A 17,585-nucleotide genomic window follows, 5' to 3' on the forward strand; every position below is an offset into this window, starting at 1 on the left:
CAATTTCATGGTTATAGTTGTTGTAATGCTTGTTTTTAAACCAGACATGCAAAAATTAATTTTCTTTATTTAGATTCTCTAATTGAATCATTGATTTTGAATACTTATGTATTTGGATTTCAACTTACCCTTGGCGTGGCACGGCCACAGGGATCCTCGAGATCACATTGTGAACGTACGAACACCTCAAGCAAGCCCATAAACAGCATGAATGCACTGCCGCCACAGGTGGAGGCCAATGTGGGACCGGTTGGCACGCTCACCAGGCAATCACAACGGCCAGCTGACATATTGACTACTTGCGCTGTATGCAATTATGTGTTTATACTCGTTCGCGATATGTAACGGTTTGCTGCTGTTGTTATTTGCAAATTGAATTTCTGTACGTTTGTGTGTACGTTTACTATTTTGATTTTGAAAGTAACAACAAGCGTTGCACTTTTGTATAAATTGTGTTGTGTTATTTTTTATTGTTGTTGCACGTTTTCTTGGTATCTATTTTTTCTAGCAAATGACTGGCTGTCTGCACGTTTACGACCAATTTGGCTTTCTCCTATTTTTACTGTTGTTGCTGTAGTTGTAATTGTTGTTGTTTTGCCTGCAATAAAAAAAGAATGCAAATGAGTGAACAATTAAAATGAGTTTAAGCAGCAACAGTGGCAGCACGGCAATCAAATATCGCCGGTACCAGCAACCCTGTTACACGCCATTCAACGAAAGGCGTAAGCGAGGCGCGCTCAATATACAGGTTGGCACAAAAGTAAGCACAAAGTGCAAGAAATGGTTCTACATATTTCTACAGGTATATTACGCATATAAATTCCATTCTAAGCCTTCAATGTATCTCCTGACAAATTGATAAATTTACGATTATATTGGCGTCATTAGTAAAAAATAGGACAAAATTAAACTTGTCATCGGCATTCAGATCTGTGGCTATGCTGACCATCAGGCTATTGTTGCAGGAAATCCTCACGTACTTGCCGACTGCGCGTTAAAACTCATTACCGAAGTAAAGCTAGTGGGTCCGAAAGTTAACGTCGATAAGACAAAATTCCACGTAAGGTCAAGCAATACCATTCGGTATAGCAAACTGGAAGTTGATCCACATACTCCTCAAAAAATTTAAACCTTCAAATAGCTGGGTATAAGTCTTAGCAGCATAGCGGACCCCCCAATCTGGGTAAGCGATAGAATCTAAGCTGCCAAAGAAGTTACTTTTCACATCTTAAACTGCTCAAAGTTTTGTAAGAACGACCTCATACGCTTTGAGCGAAATATACTGAGAAGAATATTTTGCCCTGATGGTACTTATATAAGTAGAATATAATACATATAATAACAAAATCGAGCCACTGATATCGGGCCAAAACTTTGTGCGCTTTGCTAAGGCGCAGAGGTTCGGTGGTTTGGGCATCTACTCAGAATGAACGACAGCAGGGTGATGAAATTAATATTGCTGTCGTTCTCAAAACACATCAAAACGTCGCACGCTCAGTATGCAGTATGAAGCTGCTCCATGACTATTTTTGGACTTTCCGAGCTTTAGAGATGGCAATTTCACTGGTTAACTTAGCTGTCGAGATGAAAATGTGGGACAAGTTGATAATGTGGCTCATCTGAAAAGGGGATGCCTAGAGGAAAACCATCGTAATTATCCAATTTCTTCAAAGACCACACAGAAAAACTTTGATATCGTTTATAGGGTAGGGTTTCGTGTTCAATTTCTGAATTAAGTTGTCCTGTAAGCGAGTATTTCTCAGGATAGTGCGAGCAATGTTGGGTTCCTGATATACTATACGTATGCGCTGAATGGGCAACAGCAGAGATATTTTCAATTCAGTGAACCGGACCTACAGTTGCGAACACAAAAATAGCAGTACTAAAAAAAATTATTAGAAAGTTTTTATAATTAATTATTTTTAAATATTGTTCTATTCTTTAACTGAAAGCATATTTAAATAAATTCTCCAAAGCAAAACTAAAATTTATATAACAAAAAAGATAAATTCAGGGTTACAATTAAAATCAGGCAGTTTTTATTAATTTGCTTTGTATGACCTTAAAAAACTGAAGGCACTGCTATTTCATTGTTGCCCTTGAGAACGTAACGAAGCCAATAAGGCACCTTTATTTACGCAGCTGCCATATTTATTCAGATAAGTTTAAACTCTAAGCAACTGAAATTCCTTAACCCTTCGCAGATATTTGGTACTGAAATTTTCTTTTGTATTATTTATGGAAAACAATTAAATGACTTCAAAATAATTTTTTAAGAGTGCTGCTATTTTCATGCTCACAGCTGTACTTATGTGAAGATCACAAGCGTTCAATTGAAATTGGCGATTTCGGGAAATTTCCAAACAAATTTACGTATAGAAGGTGTACCGGGTGTGGTGTGTACTATTGGTGTGTTATATTGACTGAATGCTTTTTTGAAATTCGCACTATTTCGACAACATAAAATCCACCTCACAAATAAATTTTCGAGGCGTTTCAAAACGTTTTTCAAGTTTAAAGCGATCCATTTCGTACCGTGGAGATATAATATTGACTTTTCACAACTGTTTTTTCATACACAAGAGCTAGCAGTGCCAAATAATATGTGGCTCATGAAGAAACCAGCTGATAACCCACCCATTATCAGCCTTTTAGGGTTATCACTATGACGTTTCACTAAAAGCATGCGTCGGGTATATAAAATTCGGTTCCGCCTGAATTTAGGCACTTCTTTTTGGTGTTTTTAATACTGCTAGTTGGTTTTTTGCTTGCTTAGGAACAATGCATGAAAGTCATAAAACGGCCAGTAAAAAATATTGTTTTGAAAGCACCAAAAAAATTTGAATTTTTGGTTTTTAACATACAAACGTATATGCGCTTGTTGAGCGCAGTGATAGCTGATCCAACTTTCTTGTGTTACAAAATACCGGTCAATTTGAAGCGGTGATAACCGAATAAAAAGAGTAATGAGGCATAGCGACGCTTATGACATCAGAGGACTACAATTTATGCAGTAGTACTACCTTGCGAACCGTTATGGGTACTTTAGAGGGTTTAAAATCTTTTTCAGCATGGTCAATTGGGTTTCAGAAGAACTCAAGTGTACTTTAAAGTAATGACTTGCACAACTATGTGAGAAAACGATAGATATACTTTGGAAAATACACCTCAAACTAAATCCGATATATTCCAGAGAGCGCAAAATATAATTCAGTACATATGGATCTTTAAAGTATGGCCGGCTTGTTTGTGTGTGACATTTGTTTGCTTTATTTACATTTTTTCTCCAAGTTTGCTCCTCTTATTCTCCTTCGATCAGTTAAATCTCTCTCTCTCTCTCGCAAGTGCTCTGTTGCCTAGTGTTGGATATAAAAAATGCCCATTGAAAGAAAAGAAAATACCAAATTTTTATTGATTTACTTAAAGAACTTTGAAATGCGTGTCCAAAAACGTAAAACTTATTTTAATAGAATCTCTTCAAAGAAACATTTTAATTATACGATTTTTTTTAACTTACAATTTTGGTAGCTTCAAATAAAAAAAGAACCAAACTCCAAACCCAAACGTTTTTGCATTTTGGGTATAAAAAATACTAAATTTATTGCGAAGAGCAAAGGGTTGGCAACACTAAACGACTAAGCTAATGTGACGGCTCGCGCTCTCTGTTGGGCGCAATCTCGCTTCTATCATTCGTGATGCCGACGCTTATTACCTTGTGATGTGCGCTCACTCGATATGCCACTTTCAAGCAATCACGTCGCAGCAACAGCCTGTCGGACCGACACTTACACCTTCTTTTAAGAACTAGTAGATTTATTCCAATCGCTTTATTGCAACATTGACGTCATACGGCCAGATTTATTTGAAAAAGTAGTCAAAATTAGTCGAATGGACCACCTAATTCGTAGTTGCGGCAGACGCGGCTCTGAGAGAAATTCTCTACCAGATAATAACAAACATACAAACAAAAAAATTTATTCCAACAAAAATTCTGTTTTGTATTATTATATAATTTTACGTTCTCTAGCTTTTAAGAAATATCCGATAATTATTAATTAATGTATTGTAGAAGCGGGGAACTTAAATTTGTGCGCAATTTACAAAAATTTTACAGTCACTGGCATGATTGTTGGTAGAAGAAAAATTCATGCAATTCTAATGCTAAGAAAACTTACGATAGGTATTTTTATTGTACTCACAAAGAGGCTGATGAGTAGCTGCAACGAGATCCTGAAGCGTATTAAATTGTCTTCATTTTTTATTTTTTTATATTTATTTTTAATGTACGATTGCATGAAGTTACACACATACATATGCATATATCGTTATAACTGTGAACCTGTTTGAAAACTTGCATTGAATACTTCGTTGTCAGCAGAACTCTGACTCTTTAGCGTACTAAACAATAATTAAGAGGGCCAAATTACAGCGCATTTCATAACCCTATTAGTTCCATATTATTTTGTGCAACTTCTGAGCAATTACGGATTTATTTTGATTTTTCGAAATTTAATGATCTTGGTTGAAAAGGAGTTTCATAAATAGCTATAAAGTATATGGATATCACCGTGCATCATTTCATTAGCAAATTGTGATGGCAAATAAAAATTGTTGTTGTTGTCTTGCTATGGTAATATGCAAATGCTATGGTGCTGGGTAGTTCGAAGTTAACTGCCCCAATGTGTCAGTTATGTCACTTATGAACCAGTTGTGTATCCATGAAACCAGAATTTTTCAATTAAGTACACTCTAGGGTGCCCATCTAATTGGCACCCGGGATAATTTATAAAGTTTTTCAGGTTGAAGGTAGGAAAATTTGGAATAAAATCATACAGAAAGAATATTTCCATTCGAACAAAATTACAAAATTTGCGTTTATGAACTTCCAAACCTTTGTAATGCGTGATCAGATTTGAATGTCTTTATTAGTTCTCTATATTAATATTTCTTCTTAAAACAAGGCCAAACAAAGGTCTAACTTTGAAGAACGTGCTTCAGATCCTAAGATGCCAATTCTTTCAAAGCCTGTGCAGTTTAGGCCCACCCTCGCTCAAAGTGCTTATTGAATATAAAGCTGCAAAAATAATTTCTGGTCATTAAAACAGCCTCTGTGGCTACCTGCCCTAACCTAACCTCGACACTGGGCAGCTTATATAAAATATGTTTCTACTGAACTAAAAAAATATTTAAATCATTAATTGCGCAATGAAATCAGGATATTTAAAAAAACTTCCGAACTTCAAAAAATTAATTCCTATCGCGCCCGATCAGTGGTGGCATAGTGCATGTAATTGTTTTTTTTTTCCAGTTCATGTTCTTGTTTTCATGGCAAAGATCAACGTGAATGGAGATCGAATTTCATTATAATAATTTCTTGGAGATCGAGACTCGCTTGTTATTTTAATTAATTTGGTTTATCTTACTGCGGCAGGCACTGAATCGTAGTAAGTGTCTCAGCACCCGATGGCCTGCGGTGTTTTTTTTTGCTGGATGAGGTAAGGTTCAAATTGCCCTTGCGCTTACAGCAATCATCGTCTACTGCGTTGAGTGGTGTGACCATTAAAACAATACCTCTTCTTATTATAGGAAGAAACCCTTCCTGGGGCTACTTTCTGCATTACTTTGGGAGGGCCCACAACAGCATCCATATTCATCCAATTTATTCACTCACGTGTGGCCAGCTTCCATTCTATAGGCTCGTTTTATTATGTCTCTATCTGTGCGGCTTCGCTTTGTTGCACTGTGTCGAGGTCTTTTTTCCGTAGTACGTTCTCGATGTATCTCTTTAGAATTTTGCTGATTATGTTGCTCGGCGCGATGTCGCCAATCCGCTTCCTCCGAGCATCTCTTTTCGGGAGCTATCTGTTACAACTAAAAACGTTTGTTCATCGTTGAGTAATCGCTCGGCGCTTCGCAGTATATGGACTTGGGATTACCCTTGCCCATGCGGTATAAGTATTTTCAGAAGCATTCGTGGCCCGAGAGGAACTGAGTTAAAAAGAAATTCACTTTCCTGAAGTTCCTTCGATCCCATTTACCTATTTTACCCCATACTTCGCTGCCGTACAGGAAAATTGAGGTTGTGGCCGCCATAATCAACCTTGTTTTGCTCTGCAGTGCCCTACCGATATTTTTCCTTAATCTTCTTAGCTTTTCCGTGATTTTTGCTGCTTTGGTAGCAAGCCTGCAGTCAAGTTGAATACCCATCTATTTCACTATTTTTTGGTTCACTAGGGACGTGTCGCCTGTTTGGCGAATTCCAGGTCATGGTCCTCAAGGCATATTTGCGTCCTTACCACAACTTCGTTCAGCCTGCGGTTACTGATTTTTACTAAGCACATTTTTACTATTTTATTTGTTAATTTTTTCTTTATTTATTTGATTGAATTAAATTTTTTTCAATTCTATAAATCCGAAATTTATATTTACGTTTAAAAAAATAATTATAAGAAAGTAAAAAATATAAAAGGTTTCAGTAAAAATAGTGAGATAGGAAACTTACTAATTATATATTGATTAATTATAATTTTTAGAATTAGTCAGAGAACAAGTCTGACAAAGCAAAAAACAAAAACAATGTTATAAGATGCACAAACAAACGAGTCAGTCGAAACGAAGAATTATTAAACTTCATCCGCAAAAGTTCACATGACCTTAGCCGTAAAACAGTCGCGCACTAAAAATGAGACAAGCACAAACACAAAAGAAAAATGAAAAAGGCTAACAAAATGACCATAAAAATCAAAACCAACAAGCGCTGCCTAAAAAAAATTTATGTTTTTGTTAGTAACTACAAGCCAGCATAGCTACCGGCAACCGTAATTTTAGCTCTTATTTATTGCTACCGCAAGGCCACAGAAAACCCCACAAATGAAAACAAATGCAATGGAAAAACTACAATAACAAATAGAAGTAATGAAATCCGAATTCATTGTGTATTAACAGTACAAAATCAAAAAAAAAAAAAAAAAGAAAAAAATATTTAAATAATGTAAAGCCGAAAAGCAGCCTATTTTTTGTGTATTCATTTGCTTTTCGAAATGTTGCACGCACCATTAGTATTCGTTTATGCTGCTTGCAATAGAATTACTTCAAACAAGTTTTGCGAATTTGCAACATTTATTGTACCAGATTTGCTGTTTGGTATGCGCTCATTTAAAAGCTTCTTCATTAAAAAAAGACGTAGGAAGTGCGGCTATGAAATAACAAAGTTGATGGGATATAATAATATTTTATTTTTATTTTTTTTATTTATTTATTCGCTATTTGAAAAACGCTCTATGTGAACCTTCCATTTTTCGAAACAACGCCAGCACTCTTTTGCTAACATCTCCTTGAGGACGCGGGCATCTCTCGCTCTTTCACAGCTTCAACACACTCAAGTATTGCTCCAGATCTCAGCTTAGATATAAATTGCCACCAACTAAGATTATGTTGGTGATATACGAAAAAAATCAACCAATGACACTTCGTGGCCGTCTGAACAGTGACTGGTTGAACGAGTGTGTGAATACGTGTGAAATAAGCGGACAGAATTCAGCTGCCGAGTCCCCTATGATGTGGCAGCCGAAGTTACTCGCTAAATTTCGTTTTGCACCATTGCGTGAGGCCAAACCTGGTATAGATGATAGGTGTACCAAGCTTGCTATTAAACTATGGTGAAAAAAATAATGTGAGGGGAACTTCGGCTACCGCGTTTCGCACAATCATTTCACTTGTATTCACCCTCGCGTCCAATCAGTTGTTGTTCAGATGGCAACGTAGTGTCATTGGTTGAACATAATCTCAGTTTTTTTGTAAACACACCCCAAGTGAATAACGATCTGTTAAAGAGGGCACTTTTGAAATCTTTTCACCAATTGTGTTAGATCGATTTCGTTTTTCACCATACTTAAGGCTTTGACTAGCGCCAGTCCGTTATTCAAAAGCTATGCCTCTGAAAGAAATTTTTGTTCATATTATCCTTTAATAAGGTAATAAGTAAGGTAAGTATCAATTGAAACTTTGCTAAGAAATTTTTACAATATTTTTTAGCTATTCTTTTGTAATTTTTAATATTTATTCAATTGAAATTTAGCCTTGTGCTCCCATTTCAGAGAGTTTGCGCTAAAGCTTCGAACTCTCGTTAGGCCAATAAAATTAATAGTTGAGTTGATGTGTGCTTAAAAGCTATATGCGATGATTTCTGGGTTTGATATCCTTGATATTCAACCATGCGCAGGTCATAATTTGCGTATTTTCATTAGAAGAATATCACTTTTTCATATTATATCACAGCTATAAGCAGCCAACACAAAATTATTAAATTCAAACAAATTAAATCTGGCGCCTTATTACTTCATAAACAAATGACGAAGGGCTTGCCGCTGATGCTATTAAAAAATCACTTTGATCAAAGTGATCATCGCACCCGACAGCTACTAAGCTACTAATACCGAGAGCTATACTATCATTAACAAGAGTCCATAATTAATTGTTTTTCTTTCTTTTTATATATATGAAAATATATACACAAATTCCCTCTCATTAACAACGGCAGTATATAATTTCACCGTTCAATCCCGCAACGCCCTGACCTGTAACATTTGTTTATTGCTTATGCCGTTATCTTCATACATGGCTTATGTATGTTTAAGTGGCCGGCTACCGAAGAAGCTCTACACATTTTACGAGTCATTAAATATTTAACCTTGGCCACAGGTAAGAGTTCATGTAACAACTAAGCGATTAAGAGAAGATACGCGTGAGTGACACACGGCCACCCAAATGTAAAAAAAACATTGCGTATTAAAAAGTTATAATAGACAAAAAGAAAAATGGAAAACTAGGAAAAATTTACAAAAATTATAAAACTATTCGAGTAGTAAAATCCTGTAGTTCATTGCAAAAATTAAGTATGACTATGGAAGGCATAAACTGCGAAAAGCAAATAAATCACTACAAAACGAAGCTAATGAAAAGGAGTTACGCCCTTTTTATGGTCACACTTCGTCGAGGCAATTTGGCAAACATGGCAAAAAACGAGTTGTGAATAAGCGATTGTTTCAACATACATACATACACATAGCCCGCGACAAAAGATAGCTCATCAACATTTTGATTGGTTTTGATTATTTTTCTTTTTTTTCTGATGCCTTTTGTTATTTGTTTACTAAATTATAGCTGAATGTCTAATAAAAACCCCATAGACTCAAGTTTGAGACTTTATACAAAAATTAGAAAAAATTTACAAACCTTTCGTCACAAATCTATGGTTTTAATTAATAGACACATTTTTAGTACGGAGTTTTATAGCTTCGAAGTTGCTAAAAAATCACTTTGATTTTTTGTAAGTTTTTCCTTTGTCGATTAATAAAACCAAAAATGAAAATTGATTGAGTACTTGGGTGAGTTGATTGATGGCCGGTTCAGCTTTAAGCAGCATCTAACTACAGTAGTTCCAAAGCGGCTGCAGTAAACGGAGCGCTCACAAGAATTCTTCCAAATATCGGGGGTGCAAGAAGACGGCTCCTGTCAAAGGGGCTAGATTCTGCTGATCTCTATGCTGCTCCCGTTTGAGCGGGAGTTAAACGATCTAATGCACGACACGTAGCACAGGTGTTACGACGGAATGCACTTAGAGTTGCTTGCGCATTTAGGACCATCTCTGACGACGTGAAACGCCGGAAAACTCCCTAAGGATACACATGCACGAGAAATGAGCCATCTCTATGATAAGCAGGGGAAAAACGCATCAAAGCAGAAACGGTTACAGAACATTGATAGGACGATTTTCAAGACGAGTATCAAACACTAGAGGTGTTACTTGGTTGCAGGTAAGTAATCTGATACCAGCCATGTGTGCATCAATCAATATATATATATATAATATATATATATATATACGCCTACTCCACATATCGAGGCACTGCATTATTTTTGCTGAATATGTCTTAACAGCATTTCAGTACGCAGTTTTATATATATATAGGTATATGTATATAATTGGCGCGTACACCCGTTTTGGGTATTTGGTGGGCTCCCCTTCCTATTTGAGGCAGAAATACTCTCGGAGGTTTGCCATTGCCTGCCGAGGGGCGACCGCTATAAGAAAAAATGTTTTCTTCATTTTGGTCTTTCACCGAGATTCGAACATACGTTCTCTCTGAATTCCGCATGGTAGTCACGTATCAGCTCATTTGGCTACGGCGGACGCCAACTACGGGAACAAATAGGTACTAACAAATTTGATATGGAATCTGCGCGCATGCAAAATTCCAAGCGGCATGTAATAAAATAAAGTCTATGGTAATTAAGCTCTATTTTCAAAGGGTATGCCAAATAGGGCACTGAAGCAAGCGATTGCCAAACATCCAGACATATTTCGAGCAGTATTCTAAACCTGTCTCATCGACACTTGTGCTTTCACCCAAGGGTAAGAAAAAGCCTGTACGATGGGATCCTAAGACTGAATTAGCCTCCTAGAACCAAAGCCATTTGGTTCGCGGCTGATATGGTGGTGGTAATGGAGATAAAAACCATCCAAGATATTGAAAGGATCACCAGCGAATTAATAAGTAGAATTAAGGCTTGGTTGACGCCTATGAAGCTGGAATTAGCACAGTACAAAACTGAAGTAGTCCTAATAAGTAACGGGAAAGTAACAAAATTTATGAAGATAATAATTAATAATTAATTAATAATTATTAAAGAGAGTGTTGTTATATTAGGCTATCCGAATTCTGTTTTAGAGCAAGGCGTGAAGATATTGAAGCAGAAGAAATACATCCCTCGATCGCCCACTGGCAAGGCTGGTGGAGCAAGTCACCTAAGCGTAGATGGACACATAAGTTAATAGCTATCCTTACGACGTGATTAGATAGACACCATGGACTCGTCCATGACAGCTCCAAAACTGCCCAATCTGCCCGGAGAGCGAAGAAGACGCTAATCACGTCTTGTTCCAATGCCAACTCTGTGCTCCCAAACCTTTAACATATTAAACGGAGAAAGTATTATAGATCTTATACTGAAATCGGGTGATAACTGGAAGGGAAACTGCGCGCATGTAAACATATTCACAATGATTTAAGGCACGCGGAGCTTCATAGACGTCAACAGTAACTAGCCAAAAATGAAAATTGATTGAGTACTTGGGTGAGTTGATTGATGGCCGGTTCAGCTTTAAGCAGCATCTAACTACAGTAGTTCCAAAGCGGCTGCAGTAAACGGAGCGCTCACAAGAATTCTTCCAAATATCGGGGGTGCAAGAAGACGGCTCCTGTCAAAGGGGCTAGATTCTGCTGATCTCTATGCTGCTCCCGTTTGAGCGGGAGTTAAACGATCTAATGCACGACACGTAGCACAGGTGTTACGACGGAATGCACTTAGAGTTGCTTGCGCATTTAGGACCATCTCTGACGACGTGAAACGCCGGAAAACTCCCTAAGGATACACATGCACGAGAAATGAGCCATCTCTATGATAAGCAGGGGAAAAACGCATCAAAGCAGAAACGGTTACAGAACATTGATAGGACGATTTTCAAGACGAGTATCAAACACTAGAGGTGTTACTTGGTTGCAGGTAAGTAATCTGATACCAGCCATGTGTGCATCAATCAATATATATATATATAATATATATATATATATACGCCTACTCCACATATCGAGGCACTGCATTATTTTTGCTGAATATGTCTTAACAGCATTTCAGTACGCAGTTTTATATATATATAGGTATATGTATATAATTGGCGCGTACACCCGTTTTGGGTATTTGGTGGGCTCCCCTTCCTATTTGAGGCAGAAATACTCTCGGAGGTTTGCCATTGCCTGCCGAGGGGCGACCGCTATAAGAAAAAATGTTTTCTTCATTTTGGTCTTTCACCGAGATTCGAACATACGTTCTCTCTGAATTCCGCATGGTAGTCACGTATCAGCTCATTTGGCTACGGCGGACGCCAACTACGGGAACAAATAGGTACTAACAAATTTGATATGGAATCTGCGCGCATGCAAAATTCCAAGCGGCATGTAATAAAATAAAGTCTATGGTAATTAAGCTCTATTTTCAAAGGGTATGCCAAATAGGGCACTGAAGCAAGCGATTGCCAAACATCCAGACATATTTCGAGCAGTATTCTAAACCTGTCTCATCGACACTTGTGCTTTCACCCAAGGGTAAGAAAAAGCCTGTACGATGGGATCCTAAGACTGAATTAGCCTCCTAGAACCAAAGCCATTTGGTTCGCGGCTGATATGGTGGTGGTAATGGAGATAAAAACCATCCAAGATATTGAAAGGATCACCAGCGAATTAATAAGTAGAATTAAGGCTTGGTTGACGCCTATGAAGCTGGAATTAGCACAGTACAAAACTGAAGTAGTCCTAATAAGTAACGGGAAAGTAACAAAATTTATGAAGATAATAATTAATAATTAATTAATAATTATTAAAGAGAGTGTTGTTATATTAGGCTATCCGAATTCTGTTTTAGAGCAAGGCGTGAAGATATTGAAGCAGAAGAAATACATCCCTCGATCGCCCACTGGCAAGGCTGGTGGAGCAAGTCACCTAAGCGTAGATGGACACATAAGTTAATAGCTATCCTTACGACGTGATTAGATAGACACCATGGACTCGTCCATGACAGCTCCAAAACTGCCCAATCTGCCCGGAGAGCGAAGAAGACGCTAATCACGTCTTGTTCCAATGCCAACTCTGTGCTCCCAAACCTTTAACATATTAAACGGAGAAAGTATTATAGATCTTATACTGAAATCGGGTGATAACTGGAAGGGAAACTGCGCGCATGTAAACATATTCACAATGATTTAAGGCACGCGGAGCTTCATAGACGTCAACAGTAACTAGCAGCCTTTGAGCTAACCAGCCTGGTGAGGTAATACTTTTTGGCAGTTCCGCGGGGAAGGTGGCAGATAGTGGAGAGTTGTTTAGTACGTACGTAGTTGTAGCTGTGAGGCTACGAGTCGAGCATACTACTACAGGGTTTGATTGAAAAGTAATGAACCTTATTTTTTTTAAGCAGTTTAAGAGGGGACAGGTCTGAGCGGTAGGGAGGGTGGGGAAGCACCGGAACCCCCATCTTGGTCAATGCAGAGGTGCAGAGGAAGGCGGTGTGCGCCGGCGCATTCTCGTGATGAAGGGTCCAATTGTTGACGAGGTCGGGCCGCACCCGGGCGACGCGGTTTTTCAGCCGAAGGAGCACTTTTTTGTAAAATGTCGCGTTTACAGAGCTTTCTGGAGGTACAAACTCCTTGTGGACGATGCCTCGAAAGTCGAAAAAGATGATTAGCTGCATTTTCGCCACTGCAAAATCCCAACACACTTTTAAAACAGCTTTCACCCGCGGAGCGATGTTGACTGCACCGCTGTTGCCAGCAAACTGGGACCGGTTTCTAGTGGAAGGGGAAGGTCCAACGATCATTTTGCCCCACCATCCGATTCGGTTGATCGCTTGGCAGACGCTCCGCGCGGAAAGGCTCATTACTTTTCATTCAAACCCTATATGTCGGTGTAGCAGTACTTATGATAATTTCCTCTTCACGGGCGTCATCCCGAAAAAAGTACACTATACATTGTTCAGTTATCTCAGCAAATGTGCATTTACAATTGCATTCTTAGCTTCACTCACTCACCGCTGCGGCGTCATACACATGTATAAATTTGTACCTATACACCAAATTTAAATGCTAATCGTTTTTGATATTTGCAGTTTTGGCAACAACTACGCGACGAATTCCTGCGCCATAGCAAATGTAACGTCAACGGACCGTGACTGTTGAACATCAGCATAAAAGCATAGAAAGCGCCAGAAAAATGCGATTTATTTGGATATGCCAACTGTTGTCACTACAAAAAATAACAATTCCATCAACAACCACAACAACAACTACCGACAACAGCTGTGAAAGAAATATTTTTTCTATGCGCATCACTTATTCGCACAAATTACCAAATAGTTAAGTGTAGCCAAAGACACCTAAGCATTCAGCATTCAACAGCAGCTGCCGTTGTCGAATTCCAAAATGTCTAAACGTTTGCCAAAGCACAGCTGCTGTTTGAGAAAATGCCAGCGCAAGTGTGACAGCAACTTCCTATTTTCACTTTCATTTGTTTCTACTAACTACTTTAGCGAATAGTGCAGCAGCAGTTTTTTGCTGTCGCCTTATATGCTATTGCATATGTTACAACAATAGTAAAAACAATACTCGACTTACTAACAGCTATTGTCCCTAGGTGGCAATTGTAGTGCTGCTTCATATTTTATCATATTTATTGGCGCTATGGTACTCGTTAAGCGAATTAGTGCCGGTGAGGTTAAGTGAGGCAAGTTTGGTAAGTGGTCGTTTCGATGTTGTAGTTGTTGTACTCGTATATTACGCAGCTTTAAGTCTATTGCTATTTATGTTGGAGTTATTATATCTTGACTACTGTCTTTTTACTATTATTAAGTACTGGGTTGTTTACACGCATTCGCCCCTTACGATCAAACTGCCGTTTTTTTTAGAGACATGCATGCATATTTGTATACGATATGTGAATATATGTATCCGATATTAATATTTTCCTAAGGAATGTGTAAATTCGTGCCAACAATTGCTTAAAATATCATTGTATTGCATGTGGAAAGCGAATTGTTATGACATTCGAATTTAATAACCAACGAGTTTGTGCCTTGAGTCTTTTGTTGGTGGCACTTTGCCCCTGATTATGAAAGTAAGAAGCGTCCATGTTTTTATTTATTTATTACCATATTTTATTTATTAGGCGTGTGTGCATTTCATGCTTTGATTTTGATAATATTTATTAAAAATAGAGATGCTTGAAATTTCATTCAGAAAAAATTTGAGGCTTGTGTGTTATATTCGGTTCCGTTCATTACCCCGCTATCTTACTCTACGGCGTCTACTAAAAGTCTTCTGGCAAAGTAAGAGAACCTTGGGCCAGACGTGGGGTCTAAAACCGGCGATACTACACTGGTTGTACATGACCCATTATTACAAACGCCTGCGTAGTATGGTGCAAGGCTACGGAGAAGTGTGTGCTTGGGTATCACAGGTGCTATGAGTAGGACACCATGTTTTGATCCCAGATAGAGATCAAAGGTTAAGTCCAAAGAACCTATTAATAGGATTTCGGCACACTTTCCACATCGTTGGATCCCAAACCAGTAATGGTAACGGGTCTGGATGGTACTTCGACGAAGATACTAAGAACTCCTATATTACAGGACATTTGGCTACGATATTCTTAACGGAAGTCTATGCCATCTTGAATGTCGCATGCTGGCTAATTGAGAAAAAGTGGCGGGGTGGTAGTATTGGAACTTGTAGTGATAGTTCAATCTGAACTGTAATCTTGGTGATTATTTCTTTGAAGCCCTGGGAAATTTGCAAAGTGTCTCACTGGAGGGAGTAGTGAGCTTCTTAAAAATATCTAAGTTGTTTAAGCAACTTAGTTAGGGGATGAAAATCAAATGCAGGTATGAGAATAGGCCTAATGGCTGCCGAGTGTCTTGTCTTAGGCAAGCAACATGGCTAATCTAAGTCAAGTTATGGGTTTCAGAATTGCAATAAAAAATTCAGAAATAAAAAAAAAACATAGAATTGAAAAGTACGAGATGCTCATGAACATTTGTTGATTGTTTTTTTAAATTTGCACAAATTTAATAGGAGAATGTGGTATATTTACAAGGAATACTGAGGGTGAAATCTGATTAATCAAAAAAGTTGTGTATAAAATTCGTTTCCGCCTGATGCTTGGACGTTTTTTTACTTATTGGCTCTACATACCAATATAATTATTTAATAACTGTAATGACATTTGCGCGTGCTTACTTGGCCAATGACTTGACAATTTTTACGCCCTTTTCGTGTAGCTCTCAAATCGCGGAAATGTTAAGTATTACATTTTAAATTGGTTTTATATTTATGTTTTTTTTAACTTCTTCTTTTCATTTTAATCACATTTGGTTTTGTGTTTACATTGCAAATTTGTGAATGATTGCCTTGAATTTATTTTGCGTCACCTTCTGATTGTGTAGTTGCTATTACTTATTTTTTGTTACTTGTTATTTTATGCGATGATACTTAAGCGTTGACTACTAGAAGATATATCTATGTCATTAAATGATTTAAGTTTTTAGTAAAGGGGCTTTCAGAGTAATACAAATTTGTATGTCTTTAATTTTAAAGGTGGTTGCCGCATCAAGGAATTTGGTTTGTCATTCTCATACGTTCGGAGTGTTTGCAAGTTTCATATACTTCCGTTTATGTTTTTATTTATTCTAATCAATAAAAAATTGTTCTTACTGACTACATATTACAAAAATATCATTATCAAAGGTTAAATTACAATACACAATTAAATTGAGCAGGAAAACATAGATAACGTAAAATCAAATTCAGTAGTATTCGATATCTCATTGTAATCATGAATAGTGCGATCAATAGGAGTATTGCAGGCATAATTTGTTCTGCACCTATTCAAATGGAACGGATATTTACCAAGTAAAGACCTGGTACCTGCTAAGCACCAAAAAGAGAAGAGATTAACAGTAAATTTTTTCCCTGATAATATTAAGCAAAAAAGGCAGCGACAAGATCGAACTTCTAATTTCAAACTGTTTAAGACTAATTGGAAGTAAGCGTAAGTGAGAGAGAGAATACGTAAGAAAAACTTTTTAAACTTGTTCAATTCGGTTGATAGAGAATTGGGGGTAAGCCCTCCAAATAAACTGACATATTTTAATGTAGAACGAACAAATGCTGTAAATAGCAACTTTAGAGTAGTATAAGCAAATTTTGAACTTAGATATAATAAAGTCCATATGATTAAGAAATGTAAAGCGGGCAACAAAAACAACCGCTAGATCTTTGATTTTTTCGGCAAATTCCGAAAGTTTTATAAAGTAGAAGTTATGTTGATTATTTTTCAAAACGCGAGATTAAAATCTTTTAAAATATCAAAGGATTTTCTAAACTGTTATTATCAGCTTAAAGTGTAATAGAATAGAAAGTGTAATTGAATATATTCTTAAGCCATCTGCATACAGAAGGAAGTTGGCAAAATGAAAATAACTACTGCGTACACCATATTTTACCTTTTTTTTTAATTGGAGTAAAAACTGTAATTTTCTATTTGTCGATAGAGGTACAAGAGGTTAAAGATTTATCAAAAATGAATCTGAAGTGCCGACTCAAAGACCTAAAGTTAAGAACGAGGTAAGATCTATAGGACTAACCCAGCTATATCGTGCAATAAATATTTGAAAATAATCGATTGGATGATTTTGTTCATACTGTCAGCGTCAAAATAAAGTGTACACCGCAAATTGAGATCTTTTGATTATTTATTTATTTTGCAATTAAAATTTTTTTTTATAAAAATGTAATTCATACTACAACAATAATCATATAAAGTAAAGTTTCAAACTTTGTATAAAATTTGTAAAAATTCAACAAATTTTCATTAGACTTTTTGCTCAGAATTTTTAGAAAAATTTCAGTGATCTGGCTGCATATATATAATATATAATTTGTGATGCGCTTCTTAACGTTTTCTACAAATAGAGGGGCT

General features: G+C 37.1%; 1 protein-coding gene across 2 annotated transcripts in view; it reads right to left on the reverse strand.

Moving 5' to 3' along the window:
• LOC128861560 (glucose dehydrogenase [FAD, quinone]) overlaps positions 1-17,585 on the reverse strand; it is a 102,988-nt gene that overhangs the window by 38,991 nt on the left and 46,412 nt on the right. For both annotated transcript variants that reach the window (XM_054099805.1, XM_054099795.1), the window contains exon 2: positions 129-598. In XM_054099805.1, the coding sequence (XP_053955780.1) occupies positions 129-290 (162 nt within the window). In that variant the 5' untranslated portion in view covers positions 291-598. The remainder of the gene's footprint in view (positions 1-128; positions 599-17,585) is intronic.

The sequence above is a fragment of the Anastrepha ludens genome, chromosome 2 (assembly GCF_028408465.1).
Source record: "Anastrepha ludens isolate Willacy chromosome 2, idAnaLude1.1, whole genome shotgun sequence".
NCBI lineage: Eukaryota > Metazoa > Arthropoda > Insecta > Diptera > Tephritidae > Anastrepha > Anastrepha ludens.